Source organism: Octopus sinensis, linkage group LG3, assembly GCF_006345805.1.
Source record: "Octopus sinensis linkage group LG3, ASM634580v1, whole genome shotgun sequence".
Classification (NCBI taxonomy): domain Eukaryota; kingdom Metazoa; phylum Mollusca; class Cephalopoda; order Octopoda; family Octopodidae; genus Octopus; species Octopus sinensis.
The window spans coordinates 155,264,613-155,287,112 of record NC_042999.1 but is presented as its reverse complement, the minus strand read 5'-3'; the positions used below and the strand labels follow the sequence as shown (position 1 = coordinate 155,287,112).

General features: G+C 33.3%; 1 protein-coding gene across 2 annotated transcripts in view; it reads right to left on the bottom strand.

Annotated features, from left to right (window-relative positions):
• The window catches only part of LOC115209782, a 217,152-nt gene that overhangs the window by 61,023 nt on the left and 133,629 nt on the right, over positions 1 to 22,500 (bottom strand). Inside the window, exons 29-37 of one of the 2 annotated variants that reach the window (XM_029778300.2) lie at positions 22,260 to 22,386; positions 18,189 to 18,304; positions 15,214 to 15,372; positions 14,364 to 14,443; positions 10,793 to 10,904; positions 7,833 to 8,084; positions 6,892 to 7,028; positions 2,884 to 3,112; positions 1 to 41 (exon numbers count right to left, since the gene is read on the bottom strand). The exon at positions 1 to 41 is cut by the window's left edge and continues 127 nt beyond it. In XM_029778300.2, the coding sequence (XP_029634160.1) occupies positions 1 to 41; positions 2,884 to 3,112; positions 6,892 to 7,028; positions 7,833 to 8,084; positions 10,793 to 10,904; positions 14,364 to 14,443; positions 15,214 to 15,372; positions 18,189 to 18,304; positions 22,260 to 22,386 (1,253 nt within the window). Of the gene's footprint in view, positions 42 to 2,883; positions 3,113 to 6,891; positions 7,029 to 7,832; positions 8,085 to 10,792; positions 10,905 to 14,363; positions 14,444 to 15,213; positions 15,373 to 18,188; positions 18,305 to 22,259; positions 22,398 to 22,500 lie in introns of both variants that reach the window. The other variant, XM_036501510.1, reaches the window with a different exon arrangement.

The window sequence follows — 22,500 nt, the reverse complement described above, 5'->3', positions numbered from 1 at the left end:
TATTTTACAGTTACAATTATCTCCTCCACATCCAACGCCACCTGAAAATAGAGAGAAAATATTAAGAATCGTTGTTTGGTTTTCCAACAGAAGGAAAATAAAATAACTTCGTAGAAATTTTTAAATAGTTATAATAATTCTTGTCAAGGCGCATAGGATGTCCAATTTCCGGACCGGCTGCGTGTTATCTCTCTCTCTCTCTCTTTCTCTCCCTGTATGCATGTATATATATATATATATATATATCACGTGACTGACCAGAACATATGTATATATATATAATATATATATATATGTGTGTGTGTGTGTGTGTGTGTGTGTGTGTGTACACATTTGGCCATATAACGACTACATGTGTTTTCATACGGACTACCTGATACATCGGCCCTTTTCTCTTCTATTGACCTTTTTGCTGTATTCGACGAAGAATGATGCTCGAAAAGTCATTCCTACTTCCTATTTTTCCATCTGAACGTAAACTATCTAATATATACACCATGTACATCTAATTGATTTTCTGTTTTTTTTCCTGTCTTTTTTTTGTTCAGAGATTTGCATATATATATATATATATATATATATATATATATATATATGTATACATACATATATATAATAATATTAGGGAGTATATCCAAACTTACAGGGAAAAATTAGATTTAGGATTAAATCAAATTTCACAGTACAAATATAAGTTAAATTAGAGATAAAACCACTATTATGCAACTCAAACAGTGATAGACATAAACCAAAACATTAAATTTTATTTGAATTTAAACTTAATTGCAATTCGAATTGAATTATAGCCATGAAACGTACGTAGTGTTTTTACTTATTATATTATATTTAACCTTTTTATACTTTTTGGTTAGTTAAAAAAAAATTTTTGAGTTTAAAAATTTAAAAAATTTCAAATTTCAAATATAAAAATATAAAAATTTATAAATATTAATTTAAAAATTTGAAATTATAATAATTTAAAATTTAAATTTTATATGATATATATATTGTATATTATATTAATTATATTTATTTTTTGTCTTTTATGTTTTGGTTTATGTCTATCACTGTTTGAGTTGCCTAATAGTGGTTTTATCTCTAATTTAATTTATATATATATATATATATATATATATTATATATATATATATATATATATATATGTATATAATTGTTCGTCTTCATGTGCTCTGGGTTGTATTACACTAATGATGGAAGAAAGGGTTTCCCTTTAATCCTGAAATCAATTGATATGTAATTAAACCTTTTCATGAACCTTTTTCGTTTATTTGCTCGAATTCGGCATGTATTTGTTGTAATAATTCTAAGGTAGCTTAGAGACATTTGGCCTCTTCTTTAAGCATGTGGCTAAGCCAGTGTACTTACTTGCTTTTCCCTGAATATTTATTTATAAATGTATTAATTTTACCTTTACCGGTTTATTACGTGCTAACTGCCTGGTAAAATCATATATAGATTTTATCCTGAATTTCAATATAATAATAATGATAATAATAATAATAATAATAATAATAATAATAATAATAATAATAATAATAACCAGTGATTGTAGGATCTCTAGGAATGATAAAAAAGTACTGAAACCTATTTGAAAATGATTCCAGGCTTACCATCCCTACAGGAAGTGCAAAAAATCGTATTAACTGGAACGGCTCATGTACTGAGAAGAGCATTATCGCTGTGAAAACAACATCCATCCATGAATTTATTTATTTATTAATTTTTAAATACATATTTTATCTGTGAATTTGCGTGTGTAATCTAGGAATGTATACAATGAGCTTCTCTGCCCTAGGTGTATGGAAAACACTCGGCGAGAAACGGAAGAACATTTGAAGAAAGAAGGAAAAACATAATATAATAATAATAATAATAATAATAATAATAATAATAATAATAGTAGTAGTCATTCCACCATGCTGGACCGCTGAACTCTACGCAGTTTTCCTCTCTTCGTAATTTTCGTTCTCTTTCCATTTTTTACTCTTATTCCTTTCTGTCGAAGAGCGTTAAATTAATACACCTGCTTGTTCCTACAGCAGTCTTCGTCTTCCATTTTTTAAAAGTAAATTTGAACCACACACACACACACACACACACACACACACACACACACACACACACACACACACACACACACACACACACACACACACACACACATATATATAAGTAAAGTTAATCGTCACATCAAAGTGGCTGTTCCATGTTAATTAGTACTAGTTTAACCCCAGGCAGATCTTCTGCCAGCTGGTTATCTGTGTGGTGCTGCATCCTTTATACACACACACACACCACACACACACACACACACACACACACACACCACACACACACACACACACATATATAACCAGTTGGTGGAAGAGCTACCTGGGGTTAAACTAGTAGAACATGGAACTAGTAGCAACATGGAACACTCACTTTGATGTGGCGATTGACTTTACTCGTTAGTATACTTACTACTCCGATCTCTCCTTGAGATTGTACAACCAACTATTTTGCATATATATATATATGTATGTATATATATATATGTATATATGTATATAGTATATATATATATATATATATATATATATAATATATATATATATATATATATATGTGTATGTACGTGGTATATATATATATATATATTGAGAAGAGTTATGTCAATGTATCTGGAATGGGAAAGCTGACAGGACTCATGGTCATCAGCTATGACAGGCATCTGACGAAAAGCTATCGACAAACAGCTAGAAAACATTTAATTGCAAGTTTTCTTTTCTTCCCAGACAATAACTCAACAATTTTGCTTTTAGAAATCGAATCTAAACTGCTTGAGAAAATTTAATGTAAACAAAGTAAATAAATAAATACCTTTCTCGGCAGGCCAATAGTGCTGGACTACTCCGTCTCGAGAATACCATCCGAACTCATTCTTTAACACTAGTTTGGAAGTGTTGCAAAATATCGTTAACTCCTGGGTACAGTAGTAAGATTTTGAGATGATTTCGATGATGAGATCCATATCAATCGTGAAGTAAGGTATCTCAATATCAGTTCCATTCACAGAGATTTCAATTATGGGATCACGTGGATAGACAACCTAGTTTATAATAATAATAATAATAATAATAATATAATAATAATATAATAATAATAATAATAATAATAATATTAATAATAATAATAATAATAAATAATAATAATAATAATAATAATAATAAAATAATATTACTGAAGACTAAAGTAATACCTGTTGTCATAGGTGCCCTGGGAACGATAGCAAAAGGCACTGATACCTAGCTCAGATACCAACAAACCCCAAAATGGCAGAAATTCAAAAGATAGTGCTCATGGGAACTGCTCATATCCTACGCAAAATACTTCTATGTAATCTCAAGTTTTAAAACAAACACATAATTTTCTTATGGTTTCTTAAACATTCTCTAGAATAACACTATGTATAAAACCAAATATATGGCACCCTAGGCATAACACCAACATGAACTTCCAACTTGTTGTCTCTTGAGGTCTCTGGGTGAGACTTGGAGCCAACTTGTACAAATGTAAAGCAAAAGTCAAACATAAAATAATAATAATAATAATAATAATAATAATAATAATAATAATGATGATGATGATGATGATACTACTACTACTACTACTACTACTACTACTACTACTACTACTACTACTACTACTACTACTACTACTACTACTACTACTACTACTACTAATATAGAGTTGGATACAAAAAGAGAGAACAAACTGATTGTAAAGAATAATACTGGCGTAGATAAATTTCTGCGAAACGAAGTTAAAAAGACATTTAGGACAAGTTGATAGATTGTAAATAGGGGAATTTCTGAACGAAAGCATAAGAATAAACTGGAAAGAGCATATAGAATAAAAAAGATAGAGGGTCTTATATGATATCGGAAGAACTGAGACAAAAATAATAGCAATCAATGCAAAACTGGAAAGATATGACAATAGAACAAAACAATTCAGGCAAAACAGATTGCTTGAAGCAAATCAGAAAAAAACTGTTTCAGGAACAACATGGGCGATTAGCTGTAACAATATCAGATTTAGAGCAAAGCAGGGTATTCCGGAGAGAAATTTGGGACCTGTAAAGTATAGTGATGAAGCGGAATGGCTGCATGAAATCCAAGATAGAGTAAGAAATATAGAAGGCCAAATCAACATAAAGATAACTAAAGAAATGATAAAAAAAAATAGTTAAGGAAATTCCCAACTTGGAAGAGCCTAGGACCAGATAGGTCTCAAGTTTATTGGATGAAGAAGCTGTGAGGTCTCCATGAAAGGATAGCGCAACAGTTAGATGAGTGCTTCAGGAAGGTGCAGTACCCAGTTGGATGACAAAGGGAAAGACATTGTTACGTACCAAGGATCCTGAACGGGTAATGTGGCATCCAGCTTTTGATAAATAACGTGTCTTCCGCTAATATAGAAATCATTGTCAGGTGCTTTGGCTGGTGAACTGTATAGATATTTAGAAAAAGTGGGCTGCTACCTATTGAACAGAAAGGGTGCGAAAAGAGGAGCCAGGAGACGAAAGATCAGCTGTTCATCAGCTGTTAATTGATAATCAGAAACTACAAGAGAAGACACACAAACCTGAGCATCGCATGGAATGACTATTGTAAAGCATACAACAATGAAAGAGTACCTGGAAGATCAGAAACGAGTCTATCAGGATCTGGATGGGAAAGAAAAAGGTAAAAGAAAGCCGTGCCGAATGTTGAAGAAGCAAAAGATTCTGGGCAAACATATGGTCTCAGGAGGAACAACACGAAACTGAAACAGTGGTTAAAGACACTCAAAGAGGAGAGTGGAGAGAATCAGCGGGAGGATTTGAAAATAACTGAGGAGATGATCAGAGAACAGTGCAGAATTCCTAACTGTAAAGCGCCTGGCCAAGATGGGGTTCAGGGCTTTTGGTTTAAAAACTTGACAGCTCTGCACAGGAGAATTGCGAGACTGCTGGACGAAATATTGTGAAGAAACATCCATGTACCGACCTGGATGACAAAAGGAAGGACCCAAATAAAAGGAATGGCGTTGGAAATTTCCGACCAATATCTTGTTTGCCACTAATGTGGAAACTGATGACGGCCATGATATCGAACAGCATCTATAAGTACCTAGATGAGAACGACCTACTACCAGTGGAACAAAACAGGTGTAGATGTAGGAGTAGAGGAACGAATCGATAAGACTATCCTGGCTGACTGCAAGAAGAGACACAAAAATTTGGCGATGGCTTGGGTGAATTACAGGAAAGCATATAATATGGTCCCACACTCGTGGATTATTGAATGTCTTAAACTGCTTAAGGTCTCCTACAATATCCTGTAGTACATCTCCAGCGTTAGAAGTTGTGCAAAGGCAATGATGATGATGATGATGATGATGATGATGATGATGATGATGATGATGATGATGATGATGATGATAATAATAATAATAATATAATATAATAATAATAATAATAATAATATAATAATAATAATAATAAAATGCCCTGATGCAGTACCAGGCAGTGGCTCTCATGGATTCTGATCTTAACTGATTGGAAGTGTTATCATGTACATTGTTTTGTCTTGGTATAAAAGATGGGCTACAGCAAATATTCTGCTCAATACCACAGATTTGCTTGTCAGTTGTTTGACCTTAACCAGTTGAGCATGTCCATTAGTGGCTGACGATATGTGCATCTCTGATCATGAGCAGAAATAGTGGGGGAGCATCATAGCCATGTGTTGAGAGGGATTCTTTGGGGTTTGGATAATTCACCTCTGGAAACATGGGTGGTTCTTTCAACATCCTTAAACAATCCTTATTCAAGGACCTTTTGAGTGGGATGGGCTACTCAACCAGAAGAAAATTCTAACTGGGCCCCACCTGCAAGGTCATGTGCTGTTTATCTTGATATGAGATCACCATGTCGCGCACATATGGTTGTGATGCATGTGCCTGGTGTACCCTTATCAGACGGGTAGTCATGATGGGTATACTGGGCTTCGTATATTTTACCCCAGTGTCACTTTGATAGCATGAACTGCTCTCTCACTCAATAATATAATAATAATAATAATAATAATAATAATAATAATAATAATAATATAATAATAATAATAATAATAAAAATTGTTGTTGTTGTTGTCGTTTCTAATATAGGTACAAAACCAGAAGCTTATGGGGAAGAATTGTTGGTTATAGAAATTGACAGGTACTTGATTCTGTCGATCCCACAGAGATGAAACGCAGTGCTGACTTTGATGAATTTTGAACTTTGAAATCAATTAATCATTGCAAAGAATTTTACCCAAAGCTTTAAAGAAGTGAAGGATGGCGAGGTGTAGAAGAAGGAGAAGGAGAAGAGGAAAAGGAGAAAGAAGAAAAGGATGGGGTAGTAGTCGTCATCGTCGTCGTCGTAGTAGTAGTTGTTGTTATTGCTGTTGCTGTTGTTGTTGTTGTTGTTGTTAAGCAACAAGACGTGTAAGGGTGATTAGGTGATGGTCTAGGGCTTAGGGGCGGGAGACCCCAGACCTTGGAAAAAAAACTTTGGTCGTTTTGTTGACGCCCGACACCATTGGGAGGTGGCCCTCGAAGTCGCTGGAAATGGAGATCTCCAGATCCAAATTCTTGAACGGCTGTTGTTGCTGTTGTAGAAGCTAACGTCCTCAACAGTTCAGACAGCAGGCTACAGTGTATCTGGCTTCATGACCACATTCGTCGAAAAGTGTAAAAAAGAAACCAAGATAGGAAACAGGTACCTGGTGGTGCATAGGAGTGATAAGACAGAATAAAACCATTATTAAAAGAGTTTGTTAAAGAATTATTTGTGAAACTTACCGTAATTCCTGTCGGGGGATTATGAATCATCTCGCAGTAGACAGGAACTTGTATTCCGGTATCCGTAGATAACAGGAAAAATTCCCCGGAAGAGGATACTCGGCTGTTTCTGTGATATTGACATGTCAGTTGGTGAGCTTTTGGGGGAAATCATAACGAGAGGATATTAACAATTACATAATGTTAATTATGTAAATCATATTAGCAGCAGCAGCACCGGCAAATTGAGATTAAAATTGAATAATAATAACAGATTAATTAGTAGATTTGAACTGTGTAACAATTTCTATCTTGGTGACTTAATTACAGATTACACCTTCCTTTCTACTTTGGTCCCTCAGATCCTAATGGAGTCATAGAGATACAGTTATGCCTTTGGAGTTTAAACCTATCAGTGCTAACCCTTCTTCAGATAGAGAAACAACCGATTTCTTTCAGTGAGAAAGAAGAATCAGCACTAATACTTACTGTGCTTATTTACCGACTCTAAAAGGATAAAAGGAAAAAACGTGCTCGGTAGGAATTGAACTCAGAGTGCAAAGATCTGGAACAAATATCATGTGGCATTCTCCCTGATGCTCTGATAATTTTATCAATTTGCAGCATATAGATTACAGCAATGAAGTTACCATTACGTTGACTTGAATAAGACTAGAATATAGGAATAGGACTAGAACTGGATTAGAATATAAAATAGTTATTCGTACAGGAACACAATGCAGGAACAGAATATAGGGACATATTATGGGATTTTTTTCTAAAACTAAAAATCAGAACATGGCGCTACACACAAGTTGAAATCAAGTACTGATACAAAAGATATTAATTTAAAATAGAATTATTAACACATATCTGGGATGTGATTTGTGACACAGAGAAGCGTTAGATATGTGACTAGTGACAGAGCAGGTAAATGCAGATTAGCTTATGATTTTACTTACAGAGATAGCGTCTCGAACAATATAGAGTGTAAATATTAACATTGACTCTCTGTTGAACGTTGGCACTGTCGTAAGACTTCTTCTTGACACAAACTTTACAGACAGCTAGACGAGACTTGTTGTGAATGTAAGAACTATCTGAAAGCCACTTATTAGCTTCAGAATCGCAGTTACATTTATGTGATAGTCCACCCTCACAGCTTCCACGTAATCCACAGCCACACATGCTTTCTGAAGACAAACCAGTCATATCTGGAAGAAAAAATTAAAAAACTTAAAAGAACTACAACAGAAGCAGATCCTAGAAATCCTCCAAAAACGGAAGCTTGCGACAGTATATGGATAGCTATTTGAATCTCGGTTTCTCATGGACTGGAGATAAAAACGCACCTCAACCTACGTTTTTGAACTGTGGCGAAGAGCTTTCCGATTCCAATATGATCCCAATCAAGATGAAAAGACATTCTGTTGTCAAAACATGAAGATCTGGCAGGCAAGAGTGTTCAGTACTTTTGGAACAGATCATATTATGAAAAACGAATGACAATTACAGACAAAATGCAGATTGTATCGTACAAAGTAGCTGAACTGATTGTTCAACAAACAAAACCCCAATTAATAGCCTGCTGGCCGCTTGATTGTGAAAAGTGTTTGGTGATGATGCTGAGCAAGAGGTTATGAAAATTCCTATGTCTGATAATACAATTCGCAGAAGAATAGTTATATCAGCTAATATTGAGAACTGTGTTTCTGAAAGAATTAAGAAATCTAAATATTCCATTCAAGGTGATTAATCTATCGACATTAGTGGATAGGCACAGTTACTTGTTTATATCAGATTCATCCACAATATCGAAATAATAACACAGTTTTTATTTTGCAAGGAACTTGAAGAATGTACGAGGAGTGAAGATATTTTTAAAGCCCTGTCTGAGTATTTTGAAAAGGTTGAGATTTCATGGAATTCTTGTATTGAAATTTGCACGGATTAGCTCTAAATATGATAGGGAACGTGAGAGGTTTGGTGGCAATCATCAGAAAGATAAATTCAGATGTAATATCAACCCACTGTTTTATACAGAGAGAGGCATTAGTCTCCAAGATCCTTGTGGATGATTTGAAATTGGTTTTCGATCAAACTGTGCACATTGTAAACTTCATCAAAGCAAAACCACTAAAGGCGAGATTATTTACTTAACTATATATATAAATATATACAAAATTTAGAGGATTTTATATATATAAAAGTGGACAGCCTGTATGCTAGGTATAGACGTCAAAACCGCCATTTCCGCTTACCGAAATCCAACATTGTATAAAGTTCCACAAATTATATTTATGTGTATCTTTCAAATGCCTTCACTTTGGCGCGCTGAGATCGGAAATTACTCTGCAGTTAATAAACTACAGCAGTCAATTTACCGGATAGAGAACATTTTTTTTATTTAAAATTAAATAAGGGTAGAAATTGATATTAATCAATTAAAACCAGTGATCTAGCATATTTTAAAAAATTCGAAGATTAAAAATTTTTTACATACAAAATTTAGAGGATTGACCACTAAAAGTGGACAGCCTGTACGCTAGATATAGACATCAAAATCGCCATTTCCCACGGAGAATGTGTTCTCAAGAAAAAAATTCAGCATACAGGCTGTCCACTTTTAGTGGTCAATCCTCTAAATTTTGTATGCAAAAAATTTTTAATCTTCGGATTTTTAAAAATATGCTAGGCCACTGGTTTTAATTGATTAATATCAATTTCTACCCTTATCTAATTTTATATATATATATATATATAATGGAATCAGAACACCACTGTCTACTTCTGCACACGGGTGTTCGCTGGCTGACTCGGAGAAAAGTTTTAAATCGGGTGTTGGAACTGAAGAATGAATTAAAGGCATTTTTAAAACAAGAAGGGAACCCATTGTTTCACCAGCTGAATGAGAATGACTGGTGTTCGAAAATGGCATATTTGGTCGATATCTTTTCCAGATTAAACATGTTCAATACCAGTATGCATGGCGGTGTTAAGAATATCATCACGACAACAGATAAACTGACTGGATTTAAAACAAAGAACTTCAACACTGGCTCGGAAGAGAGCGATGCAACATAACATAGGAATGTTTTCATCGATAAAAAAAGTTTCAAAACGAGTAAGAAATTGTATGCCCTTATACAGGAACATCTTGCAACACTTTTAGAAAAAAATTATGATTACTTTCCATCGTTGTCAACAGAAAAAAATTGAATGGGTTAGAGATCCTTTTGCAAATTCAAGCTGTTTAGATCTGACATTATATAAGAAGAACTGGCAAACATTTCGAGTGATCGCATCTTAAAAATGAAACACAAGAATGTACCACTGGACTCATTTTGGATATACATCCAGAAACAATATCCATGTGTCTCTTCAAAACCATTATCCATTCTTCCACAGTTCTCCACGACATATTGCCATGAACAAAGATTTTCAGTTCTGAAAAATACCAAAAACCAAAAACCAAAAAAAAAAAAACCAAAAAAAAAAGTCTTCTTTGTGTTGATGAAGAGATGAGAGTTTTTTTTTAAAAAATCTCAAATTAGGCTGAATGTAAAGGAGATTACTCGTTAAAAACAAGATCATAACTTTCATTAAATTTGTGTACTTTAATCATATTATATGTTATTTGTGATATATATTATATTTTACGCACTATTAGTTGTTGTTTTGTTTTTATTTTTAAATGAACTTTTTATCTAAAATTTGGTGAGAAGCGAGAGAATTTTCATTCCGAAAATGCAGCTCAGAGAAAATGAGTTTGGGAACACCTGGTCTTAGTGCAGTTACCTGATAGTCACGTATCATATCCAAGAGAACTTTTTATACCTCATTTTCTTAACGATGTAAAACTCGCTTCTAAGCATGATCGTTGCGATTCAGGAAAAAAAAACAAAAATAGTACTTCACCTACCATGATATGTTTTTCCATCACATGTTTCGTAGTGAATATGATCAGTTCCAGGATTCCGGTAGCATTGGTAATTAACATATTGAGTACAATATGATGAATATTTAACCAAAGCCTGAAATTACGAAAGAGAGAAAGAAACATTAAATATAAGAGAATGGAACGTTCTAAAGATCCTACCTACCTCCCAGCTTAGCTTGAACCACCTGCAGGAATTAGCCTTATATGATGGAACAGTTCTTTCATCGCGTCTTCATTGTCATTCCTCGGAATAATGAAGTGACAAGTTATCCGCCGAGACACTGAAACTTTTGTTATGGTTCGCTGAAATATTTTTTGCAATAAGAGCAAAGATAGTCTATTATTCTTTTATTTGTTTCATCCTGTGGACTGTGCCATGGTCCGTTAATTTCCTTCTTCTGCACTGTTAAATTATTGGGACATTAACAAACAAAAGACGAGCGCAGGCACACACATATACGTATATATATATGTATATATATATATATATATATATATATATATATATATATATATATATATATTATATAGTAAATTAGAGATAAAATCACTATTAGGCAAATCAAACAGTGAAAAACATAAACCAAAACATAGAAAAAATTAATTAATATAATATGCAAAATATATAAAATATAAAATTCAAAATTTAAATTATTTAAATTTAAAGTTAAAATTAAAAAAAAATTTAATTATTAATTTATACTTATAAATTAATATATATATATATATATATATTTTATTATTTTAATTTTTTTAAATATATATAACTATTAAAAAGTATTAAAAAGTTTAATATAATATATTAAATTGAATTTTATATTTTATATATTTTGTATATTATATTAATTCATTTTTTTCTGTTTTGGTTTATGTTTTTCACTGTTTGATTTGCCTAATAGTGGTTTTATCTTTAATTTAATATATATATTTATACTGTAAAATTAGATTTAATCCTAAATCTAATTTTTCCATGTAAGTTTGGATTTACTCCCTAATATTATTATTATTATATATTATATATATATATATATACGTGTGTGTGTGTGTGTGTGTGTGCCTGTATGTAAGTGTTTGTATATATGTATATGTGAATGTATGCATATATATATATATATATATATATATAGAGAGAGAGAGAGAGAGAGAGAGAGAAAGAGAGAGAAAGAGAGAGAGGCAAATTTGTTGTTGAAAATGCACCTAAATTCGGAAAGCTTGTAATTGTTTAAAATAGATTTATTTACATACATACCAAACTATTTTCAACAATATTTTTTGTTTATCAATGGTAAAAGTTTAAAATCATGAATTAGAAAAAAACATTTTTAAAAGTTTCAATGTTGACAAATTAAAATGTTCATAACAGACAAATTTAGAATTACGAATTAGGAGGACAGGTACAAGTTTAAATGTTCATAGCAGTCAATAATATTAAAACTGTACATCAATTTGTTTGAATGATCAATGCTCATTAATGTTAGTAGTGATCGAAAAGACATGAATATCATCAAAGTCATATTGAGTTAAGAGGGGGAAAAAAGGAGAAATGAAAACAGTAAAAAAAGGGAATTTGGTTTAGAGCTTCTCTGATCCTCTTTCCGTAGGAGCTTTCGTGTTGCTAGCACTTCAGCTTAGAAGTTTCTAAGACACCAGGAAAAACATTTGTTGGGGTCATAGCTAGTCACGGATTTTGGTTCAGTTTTAATTTATTAGCCTTGTTTATCAAATCTAAGACTAGGGAATTGTGTCCGCTAGGAAAGAGAGGGCAGGAGAAAGTTGACAGAACATAGTGGGTATAATCATAAAACTTGTCAAGATTATTTTGAAGTAGTACAAAGTAACTGGCTCTAATGAGATCGGGTAGTGGAAGACCTTAAATCAAGATGTTAATTACCAGTTAAAGGGGCAAGACGTTAATAAAACCAATGATGATAATACCCAGGAAATTTTATCATGTGTTACTATAGGTGATTGATTTAAATAACATTGTTATGTTGTATAAAGATAAAATTTAGGGTTATCAAGAAAAATATAACCAAAAAGATAAATTTTGAATATATACCAAATTTTGCAACCACAGGGAGAGAAAAAAATTACATAGAATTAGTTTAATACTCATTCATATACTTAATTATTTACTTATTAGATGGTATCTATAAAGACTGATCCCGGTATTTATTAAAGGAATATTGGGGCGATAGAACATGCTAACTATATATTAATTATAAGCTAAGAGGTATATTATAAGTTGTGAAGTTACTGGTGCTATTATATACCAGCTAATATAAATTTCTTGGGGTACAAAATTAGGTCTACTTGCATAAAGGCAATTATAAAAATAATAATATGATCAGTAGGGTAAAACACCATAGAAAGGAATATATATATATATATATATATATATATATATATATATATAATATATATATATATATGTATATATGTATATGTGTGTGTGTGTGTGTGTGTGTGTGGTGTGTGTGTGTGTGTGTGTGTGGTGTGTGTGTGTGTGTGTATATAGTTAATCCCCAAAATGCAAAGTATTAAAAGACGCTTAGGGAGGGAAAGAAAGGGTGTTTTATATTTCGAGCAAAGCTCTTCTTCAGAAACACGAGGCAGAGGAAAGTCCAAGAGAAAAGGAAGACGGAGGAAAAAATCGCCAACAATCCACATGTAGTTATATTTTGGAATTACCGGAAGAGAATGGTCGATGAAAACAGAAGACAGAAGAGTGTAAGACAGAAGAGTGTAAGAGAAGGAAGTATCTGTGTGTGTGTGTGTGTGTGTATGTAGCAGTATATGTATATATATACATGCATCCTTAATTCTCTGTCCCTCTACCTCTACCTCTCTCTTCTCTCCCCACGTGACCGGTGTTCGGCCAAGCCTGACCTTTCTTTCTTGGGTCGGCTGCCGTCCGTGCAACATCTATATTCTTCCCTGTGCCTGTGAAATCTTGTATTCCTGCCGTAAGACTTTACTTCTACACACCCAAGCTTAATTTAATTCGTCCTTAGTCGAAAGACACCTGTTGTTAAGTCCTGTTATTTGTATTTGTGTAACTTTCTCCGTTTTTTCCGTCCTTGCTTTCGTATACATTCGCTACTTTCTTCCAAGGAATCTAATGTTCTTAGCTTAGTTTTTTCTTGGGGCTGACCAAATTGGAGCAATCTCGACTATAACCAGCCGAAATTGCAAAGATTTTTCTGGAACTCGACTGAGGAAAGAAAACTCCGAATGACCCGTCCTTGTTTTCTTTGTATCGTCTATCTGGGTGTTTTGTTGTCCCTTTTTTGTATCACCTAACTGTCTGGATGTTTTCCGTTCTTGTCCCATTATATAATATATATATATATATATATATATATATATATATATATATATATATATATATATATATATATATATTATATATATATATATATATATATAGAGAGAGAGAGAGAGAGAGAGAGAGTGAAGTATAAATGCAAAACTTTATACTTCACTGTTGACGATGTTACAAAAATGATTTATTTACAGAAAATAAAAGAAGATAAATAAAATCCTCTCTTACCGTAATTTGTTCAGGAGTTACATCATGCGAATATTTGGCATTGAAACATGTCGTACCGTTTCCTCCGTCTGTCTCTGTCACTGAAAGTATACATGCATATATATGCTTTTTACTCATATATATATATAAGTGTTTATGTATAAATGGTTATGTGTAAGTGTTTATATAATGTAGTACTTTGTTATTGGTGAGATCAATAAAAATGTATCTCATCAAGTGAATACACAGCATGCTATGCAAGACTGTCCGATCACCGTATTGTCAGAAGCATGAAACTTATAGTAGTTCGAACTTAAATCAGGTGTATATTAATTGAGTGGCTGATAAATATTTGCATGTATACATATATTGAATGTATATATATATGAATATATATATATATATATATATATATATATATATATATATATATATATATATATTATATATATATATATATGTATATATATATGTTAGACTTTTTGAGGGGCAACAAGATCGAACTGTCTCAAGTGTAACTGTGCCCGAAACAGTAAGGACTTCTGGCAATTTGACTGAGGAAAGAAGGTCACGAATGACCCGTCTTTTTTTTGCCTGTCCTTCTAATTGTTGTTTCTCCTGTCCGCCTTTGTATCATCTATGGGGTCTGAATGTTTCATTGTTCTCTATTGCGCTGTTGTTCCATATTTTTAATATTTATATATACATATAGCGGCGTACGTACACACTAGTGCTCGCCTTATAGTAGGTATGTATCTAAATTGATATATGTGTATACACACATACACACACACACACACCACATACACACACACACACATACACACACACACACACACACACACACACACACACACATATATATACATACCAGAGTTCGGTACTTCCGTCACAACAAAGTTGCAGAAAACCATAAATGGTGGGTGATTGCTGTAGCCATCCGGATCGATCGTGTAATATTGTCTCATCAACGGGTTATTGCCATAAATGCGAAAGTGGACCATAATATCATAGCAGCTTTTCAAAATATCTGTAAAATATTGTAAATAAACAAACAAAAAGAATGAAGATTATTTAATGAAATAGTTCATGCGTATCTTAAGCTCTATTTTATTGGCTTTAGTCATGCGACACTAGCATCTCGCGCTACTCATATTCTATAATACATCTGCCAATGATACATAAAGCAAGCAAACCAAATAGCATATTTCATTTTTAGACAGAAAATTATAGATAACTATTAAACTATTTTAAAATGTTTCAGCTTCAAAGCTGCGGTCAAGCTGGGGCACCACCGTTGACTGAGCTACACCATTATTTGAAACCTCCTCTGATATGTAGCATTTGGTCAATGAGGGAGTTTGATGCTGTTGCCCTCATCTGTGTTTATTGCCGTGAGATAGGCTCATCTGGAACTGGAAGAGATCCAGTTTCGTCTTAAAGACACATCTACACCATGCAGGTCTCTCAGGCATTTTGGAAGGATAATAAAGAGCTGTGGGCCCTTGAAGCACAAGCTGTTGCAATATCTGGTCCTGTATTTTGATGGCAATTCTGGGATCTTTGGCACTATGCAGCGGCGCCCCGTTCTGCAGTTTGAGTAACTTTCAATGCCAAAGTTTGGTACAAGGCCTTCTAGGATTTTCCAGATGTATATCACTGTATATCTCTCCCTCCTTCGCTCCAGGGAGAAAGTTTTAATTCTTTCAGTCTTCCTCAGTACCTGATACGTTGCAGTAGACGAACTAAACAGTTTAGGCAGAAAGACAAGGAATTTTCTAACTAGATATGGGTCACTCCACCCAAAAGTGACACGGACAGACTGTATGTACCAAGAAAAAGAGGGGGAAGAACACTTATTGGATGCGAACACAGCATTAAAGTAGAAGAAAACAACATAGCATGGTATGTAAAAAATACCACAGCACCGCTTTTATTAGAAGTAGGAAGGTCAGGCTTGTGTAGAATGAAAGATTCAAAAGATAAAGTACTATACAAGAAATTGAAAACGAATGAAATTGAAAATAGGTGGGTAAAGAAACGAATGCATGGTCAATTTTATAGGTATTTTGAAGATAAGACAGACAGAGAAAATAGATGGTTGTGGATGACTAAAAGTGATTTAAAACTGGGAACGGAGGCTCTAATCTGTGTGGCCCAAGAACAAGCACTAAGAACAAACTACATAAAATACAGATTTGACAACACAGCAAAAAGTGATCAGTGCAGAATCTGTGGACAAAACGGTGAACCGTATGGCATATTACCAGCCAATGTACGCCAATAGCCCAGGAGGAATATAAGAGACGCCACGACAATATAACCAGGCTTGTCCATTGGACACTCTGCAACAAGTATGGACTTGACAGAGCAAAAAATTGGTACGACCACAAACCTGAAGGCATAATCGAAAATAGAAATGCAAAGATCCTATGGGATGTTATGATTCAGTGCAACCATGAGATAGAGAATAGGAAGCCAGACATAGTTTTAACTGAGAAAGAAAACAAACTACGCTGGATCATAGATATAGCATGCCCAGCTGACAACAAGGTATGCGATAAGGAAAAAAGAAAATTGGAGAGATATGACAGGTTAGCTTGGGAAGTTAAGCAGTTGTGGTCGATGAAACAGGTAGCAGTAGTACCAATAATTGTCGGAGCCCTGGGAACAGTGAGCAAAAATCTCGAGAAGTACGAGTAACAAATAGGGGCTGCAATAATGGTGGAGCACTTGCAGAAAACAGCACTGCTTGGAACCGCTCGAATACTCCAGAAGGTGTTAGAAAAAGAAGAGGTGTTACTTTAGTTCATTGGTGTTCATTTAGTTCATTGGTGAACAGCTGACACTGTAATACATCTCCAGCGTTAAAAGCTGTGCAAAGGCAATAATAATAATAATAATGATGATGATGATGATGATGATGATGATGATGATGATTGATGATGATGATAATAATAATAATAATAAGCGTCCAATATTTGCTTGAAAGACTCTCCGTGAAGGGCTTTCTCTTTCCAGTGTAATCTTTTATTATTTTACTTGTTTCAGTCATTGGGTACAGCTTGTATTCTAAGGAGAGTATTGTCTCTTTGAGTCACAGGAGAAGGCACTACTTGAAAGCTTTGGTGATTTGTAGTTGCTTGATTTCAAGTGAAGAATAACCGGTAAATAAGAACTATCCGAGAGTCTTTCATAAATAGATAATAATAATAATAATGAATATGCATTACCAGGTAGTGGCTCTCATGGCTTCTGATCTTAACTGATTCGGAGTGTCATCATGTACATTGGTTTGTCTTGGTATAAAAGATGGGCTACAGCAAATATTTTGCTCAATAATACAGATTTGCTTGTCTGGTTGTTTGACCATAACCAGTTGAGCATGTCCCTTAGTGGCTGACGATATGTGCATCTCCAATCAAGAGCAGAAGTAGTGGGGGAGTATCATAGCCATATGTTGAGAGGAATTCTTTGGGGTTGGGATAATTTACCTCTGGATACATATTCACCTTTGGAAACATCGGTGTTTCGTTCAACATACTTGAACAACCCTTATTCAGGGACCTTTTGAGCGGGATGGACTACTCGACCCGAAGAATACTTTGACTGGGCCCCACCTGCAAAGTCATGCGCTGTTTATCTTGAAATAAGATCACCTTGTCGCGCACACATGATGATGATGATGATAATTTTTTTTAAATAACAACAACTACAACAACAACAATAATAAATAGTAAGAACACCACCAGTAATAATGGTATCTATGCAAGTTAGTTTACGCAAACTCTGACCCTAAAAAGAAAAAACAAAAAAGGAACAGAAATACCTCAAGAATGTACTTACTCAGACAGATAAGAGGTTCTACATCAAACCGGGCATACTTCCCCGTGGTTAGGTTACTCATTTCTATCTTGGTAATAGGAATGTATGCTTTAGTTGAAATTGTTACACTATCTGATCTATTGAAATAGAAATTGATCTGTTATCTAACATTCGGCGGTGTTCTTAAAACCAATGAGCAAGATTGTTACTGATATATATATATATATATATATATAATATATATATATATATATATATATAGAGAGAGAGAGAGAGAGAGAGGAGAATTTACAAACAAAAAACAAAACGAAACAAAAGACGAAGACGGGTGTGTAAACAACAAAAAGATGTATTAGTTTAACGCTCGGAAGTGAGAAAGCCTTTTACGTTTCGAACCTATGCTCTCGACAGAAAGGTAACAGAAATAAACAGCGAGAGGAAAATAGAAAAAGGTTTAGTGGCTAGCGATCTATCATGGCGATATATATATATATATATATATATATATATATATATATAATATAATTCGAGGACAAAACCACTACTTTCAAAACAAAAAAGGAAAGACTTAATCAATACATAAAAATTTTTAATATAAAGAAAAACCGCCACTACAATCGTTTCATGTCTTCAATGACATTCGTCAGGTGGATTTTCGATCTCCTAATCTGTTTTACATAAATAAAACAGATTAGGAGATCGAAAATCCACCTGACGAATGTCATTGAAGACATGAAACGATTGTAGTGGCGGTTTATTTCTTTATATTAAAATTTTTTATGTATTGATTAAGTCTTTCCTTGTTTTGTTTTGCAAAGTAGTGGTTTTGTCTCGAATTAATATTATATAATATTTTACTATAAAATTGGATTTAATCCTAAATCTGATTTTTTCCCTGTAAATTTGGATTTATTCCCTAATATTTATTATTACTTATATATATATATATATACAAAGTTGAGTTGTGGGGTATCGCACGAGTGGAATTATATACGAAAGAAGGTTTGAAAATGCAATTTAAAATATGTTTATTTACTTACCCGGTTTTCACTCTTTGAAAAAAGATTGTCAAAAGTCATAGAATATTATGAATTCAAAAAGTTTTTACATAATTGCCACATTGAATATTATGAATTCAAAAAGGTTTTTTTTACATAATTACCACATTACATGTATAAATATAGTCTTTAGTAACAGGGATATGTTAAGGGCATAAAGAAGTTCAACAGTGTGAGGAGAAATTTGGAAAATGGGAGAAGAATAAAACAACTATATTATTGGAATTGTTGTGCGTTAATTATTGGTTGTTGCAAATTGTCATGTATATATAACAGTCTTTGGTAAAAAGGACATGTTAAAGACATAAGGAAGTACAACAGTATGGTGAGAATATTTGAAAATTGGCAGAAAAAATTAAATGATATATTATACATCTCAGGGTCCGTACAGAATATTATGAATTGAAGGCGAGTTTGTTTACTGACCTGTCCGTTTTAGCAGAAATGTTGAATTGAGAAAAATGTACCCGTTTTGTTCTGTTTATGGCTTTCCTTCAAGCATCAATGACATGACAATTTGCACAAAACCAATAATTAACGCAACCAAATTTCAATAATATTTTGTTTTATTTTTCTTTTTGCCAATTTTTCCAAATATTCTCCTCACACTGTTGAACTTCTTTATGCCCTTAACATATCCCTGTTACCAAGACTATATTTATATATGTAATGTGGCATTATGTAAAAACTTTTTTGAATCATAATATTCTAATGTTACTTTTGAAATCTTTTTCCAAAGAGTGAAACGGTTAAGTAAATAAAACATCTTTTAAATTGCATTTTCAACTTCTTTCGTATATATATATTATATATATATATAGATATATTATATATCTATATACTATACAATACATACTATTTATATATAGACACACATACACACATACACATATAGTCAATGGAACATCAAAAATAACAAATAGAAAAAACAACAAAAGGACGAACGTATGGAACGCATTAGTTTGACATTCAGTAAAGATAGAAAAAAGAGTGGGTTTTTTACGCTTTGAGCATATCACTTCGTCAGAAAGAGAAAGGAAAGTCCGAAGAAGGAAAAAAAGTCAAGAAAAGTACGTGTGTGTTTACCTGGCTGAAGTGACGGATAGACATACACACACACACATACACACGCACACACATATATATTTGAAATTTATAGAAAACCGAAAAACGAAGACGGGTGTATGAATAACAAGCAAGTGTATTAGTTTGACAATACGCTTGGGAAAATAAAAAAGTCTTTTACGTTTCGAGCCTATCTAATATGAAGAAGTCACACTTAGAACAGACAAGAAATGGATAAAAAATAGATAAAAATATATTTAGAAAAAGTCTATAAAAGAACGAAGAGCTTATGTATCAATTTATGGCGTGTGTTACAGATTAAGGATGATGTATATGTTCTATCTCCTATGGATTTTCAGTAGAATACCAGATTACCTTCAAACAGGCAGATCTTACAGTAATTACGTTTGTATGTTTGTCAGTGCCGTGCACATGTAAGTGTGTGTGTGTTAAAAAGGTACTGGGCCCAACAAAATATTTTTCCGTGTTCAGCCCTTGTGGACTATCTCCTCTAGGTTATACTCTTTTACTCTTTTATTTGTTTCAGTCATTTGACTGCGGTCATGCTGGAGAAGCAACGCCTTTAATCGAGCAACTCGACCCCGGCATTATTCTTTGTAAGCCCAGTACTTATTTCATCGGTCTGTTTTGCCGAACCGCCTGGCTAGTGACAGGGACATAACACATCAGCATTGGTTGTCAAGCAAATGCTAGGGGGACAAAACACAGACACACAAACACACACACACATAATACATTACATACAATATAACATATATACATACATATATACATACATATATATATAATATATGTGTGTGTGGTATATATATATATATATATTATATATATATATATATATTATAATATATATAATATATATATCTAATATATATATATATATATATCATATACATATATACGACGGGGCTTTTTTCAGTTTCCGTCTACCAAATCCACTCACAAGGCTTTTGTAGGCCCGAGGCTATAGTAGAAGACACTTTCCCAAATTGCCACGCAGTGGGACTGAACCCAGAACCATGTGGTTGGTAAACAAGCTACTTACCACACAGCCACTCCTGCGCCTATAGGTTGTCTGATTTTTCTTAACAAATGAAAGGCTTCTTGCAGGAAAACTAATTTTCTTATCTTTTGTGAAATGAAAAATCCGCAACATATTTTTCGTAAATTACTATTTTTAAATCTCACAACGAGAGATATTCAGCAATAGTACTTTGTAGTAAATATTGTTTGCCAACAACATGTCAGTGCTGGTTTAGGACGAATGTTGCTGTAATTTAGCCCAGGACACAGATCGTGTCGTATAGCCAGCTGGAGACGGTGTCACCTGGGGCTAAATTAAAGCAACATTCGTCCTAAACCAGGACAGCCATGCTTTGTTGGCAATATTTTCGTAATTTTGTTTTTAATGTTTAATTCAATTTTAGTTATAGTATTTAATCCCTTTAGATTCACAGTGACCAGTTTTGACATTACGTGCCACCGTAGGTGCAAATTATTTCAGAAAATTTACTAACTTTTAAAATTTCTTATAGTCTATTGATATACGTCAAAACATAATAACGATAAAAGTAGATCTCACTTTTGTCTTCGATCACATTGTCTGTTTACATCTGACATCTCCATACGAAACGTTGTAGCAAAAATCGGCGCTGGCTCTAAGTTCTATAGATATCTACAGAATTAACCTTAACAAAATAATATAAAAATTTGTTTAATTCGGAGTTTTGCTATTTGTTCATCCAATGATTAGTCTCGTTGAATCTCAGATGGAAAAGCATTAAATAGTCTTAATCTGCCGATCAATTGTTTCCTGAAAACCTATATTGCTTTAGTTAATTCGTATTTAAAAAACCGGTAGTATGTAGTGTCGTCTGTCTTCTGCTGAAAAAAATTATGTAAATGACAGTTTGATAAAATAAGACTTTATAAGAAATATGTTACTTACGTTTTAGTTGCGTTGACAGAGTTTGCATCGCAGTTGCATTTTTCATCTTTTAAGCAACTTCCATCCGAATGGCAATCACAACTTAGACCATCCAACACGCTTTCGCCTGGGCCATAAATCTTGTTTCCTAAATTGATTACATCAAAACAATTAAAATTCAATTAATGTTCACTCAATAATAAAACAAACAAACAAACAAAACATAACCATAGTTGTCATTAAACTACAAAATGATGGATGT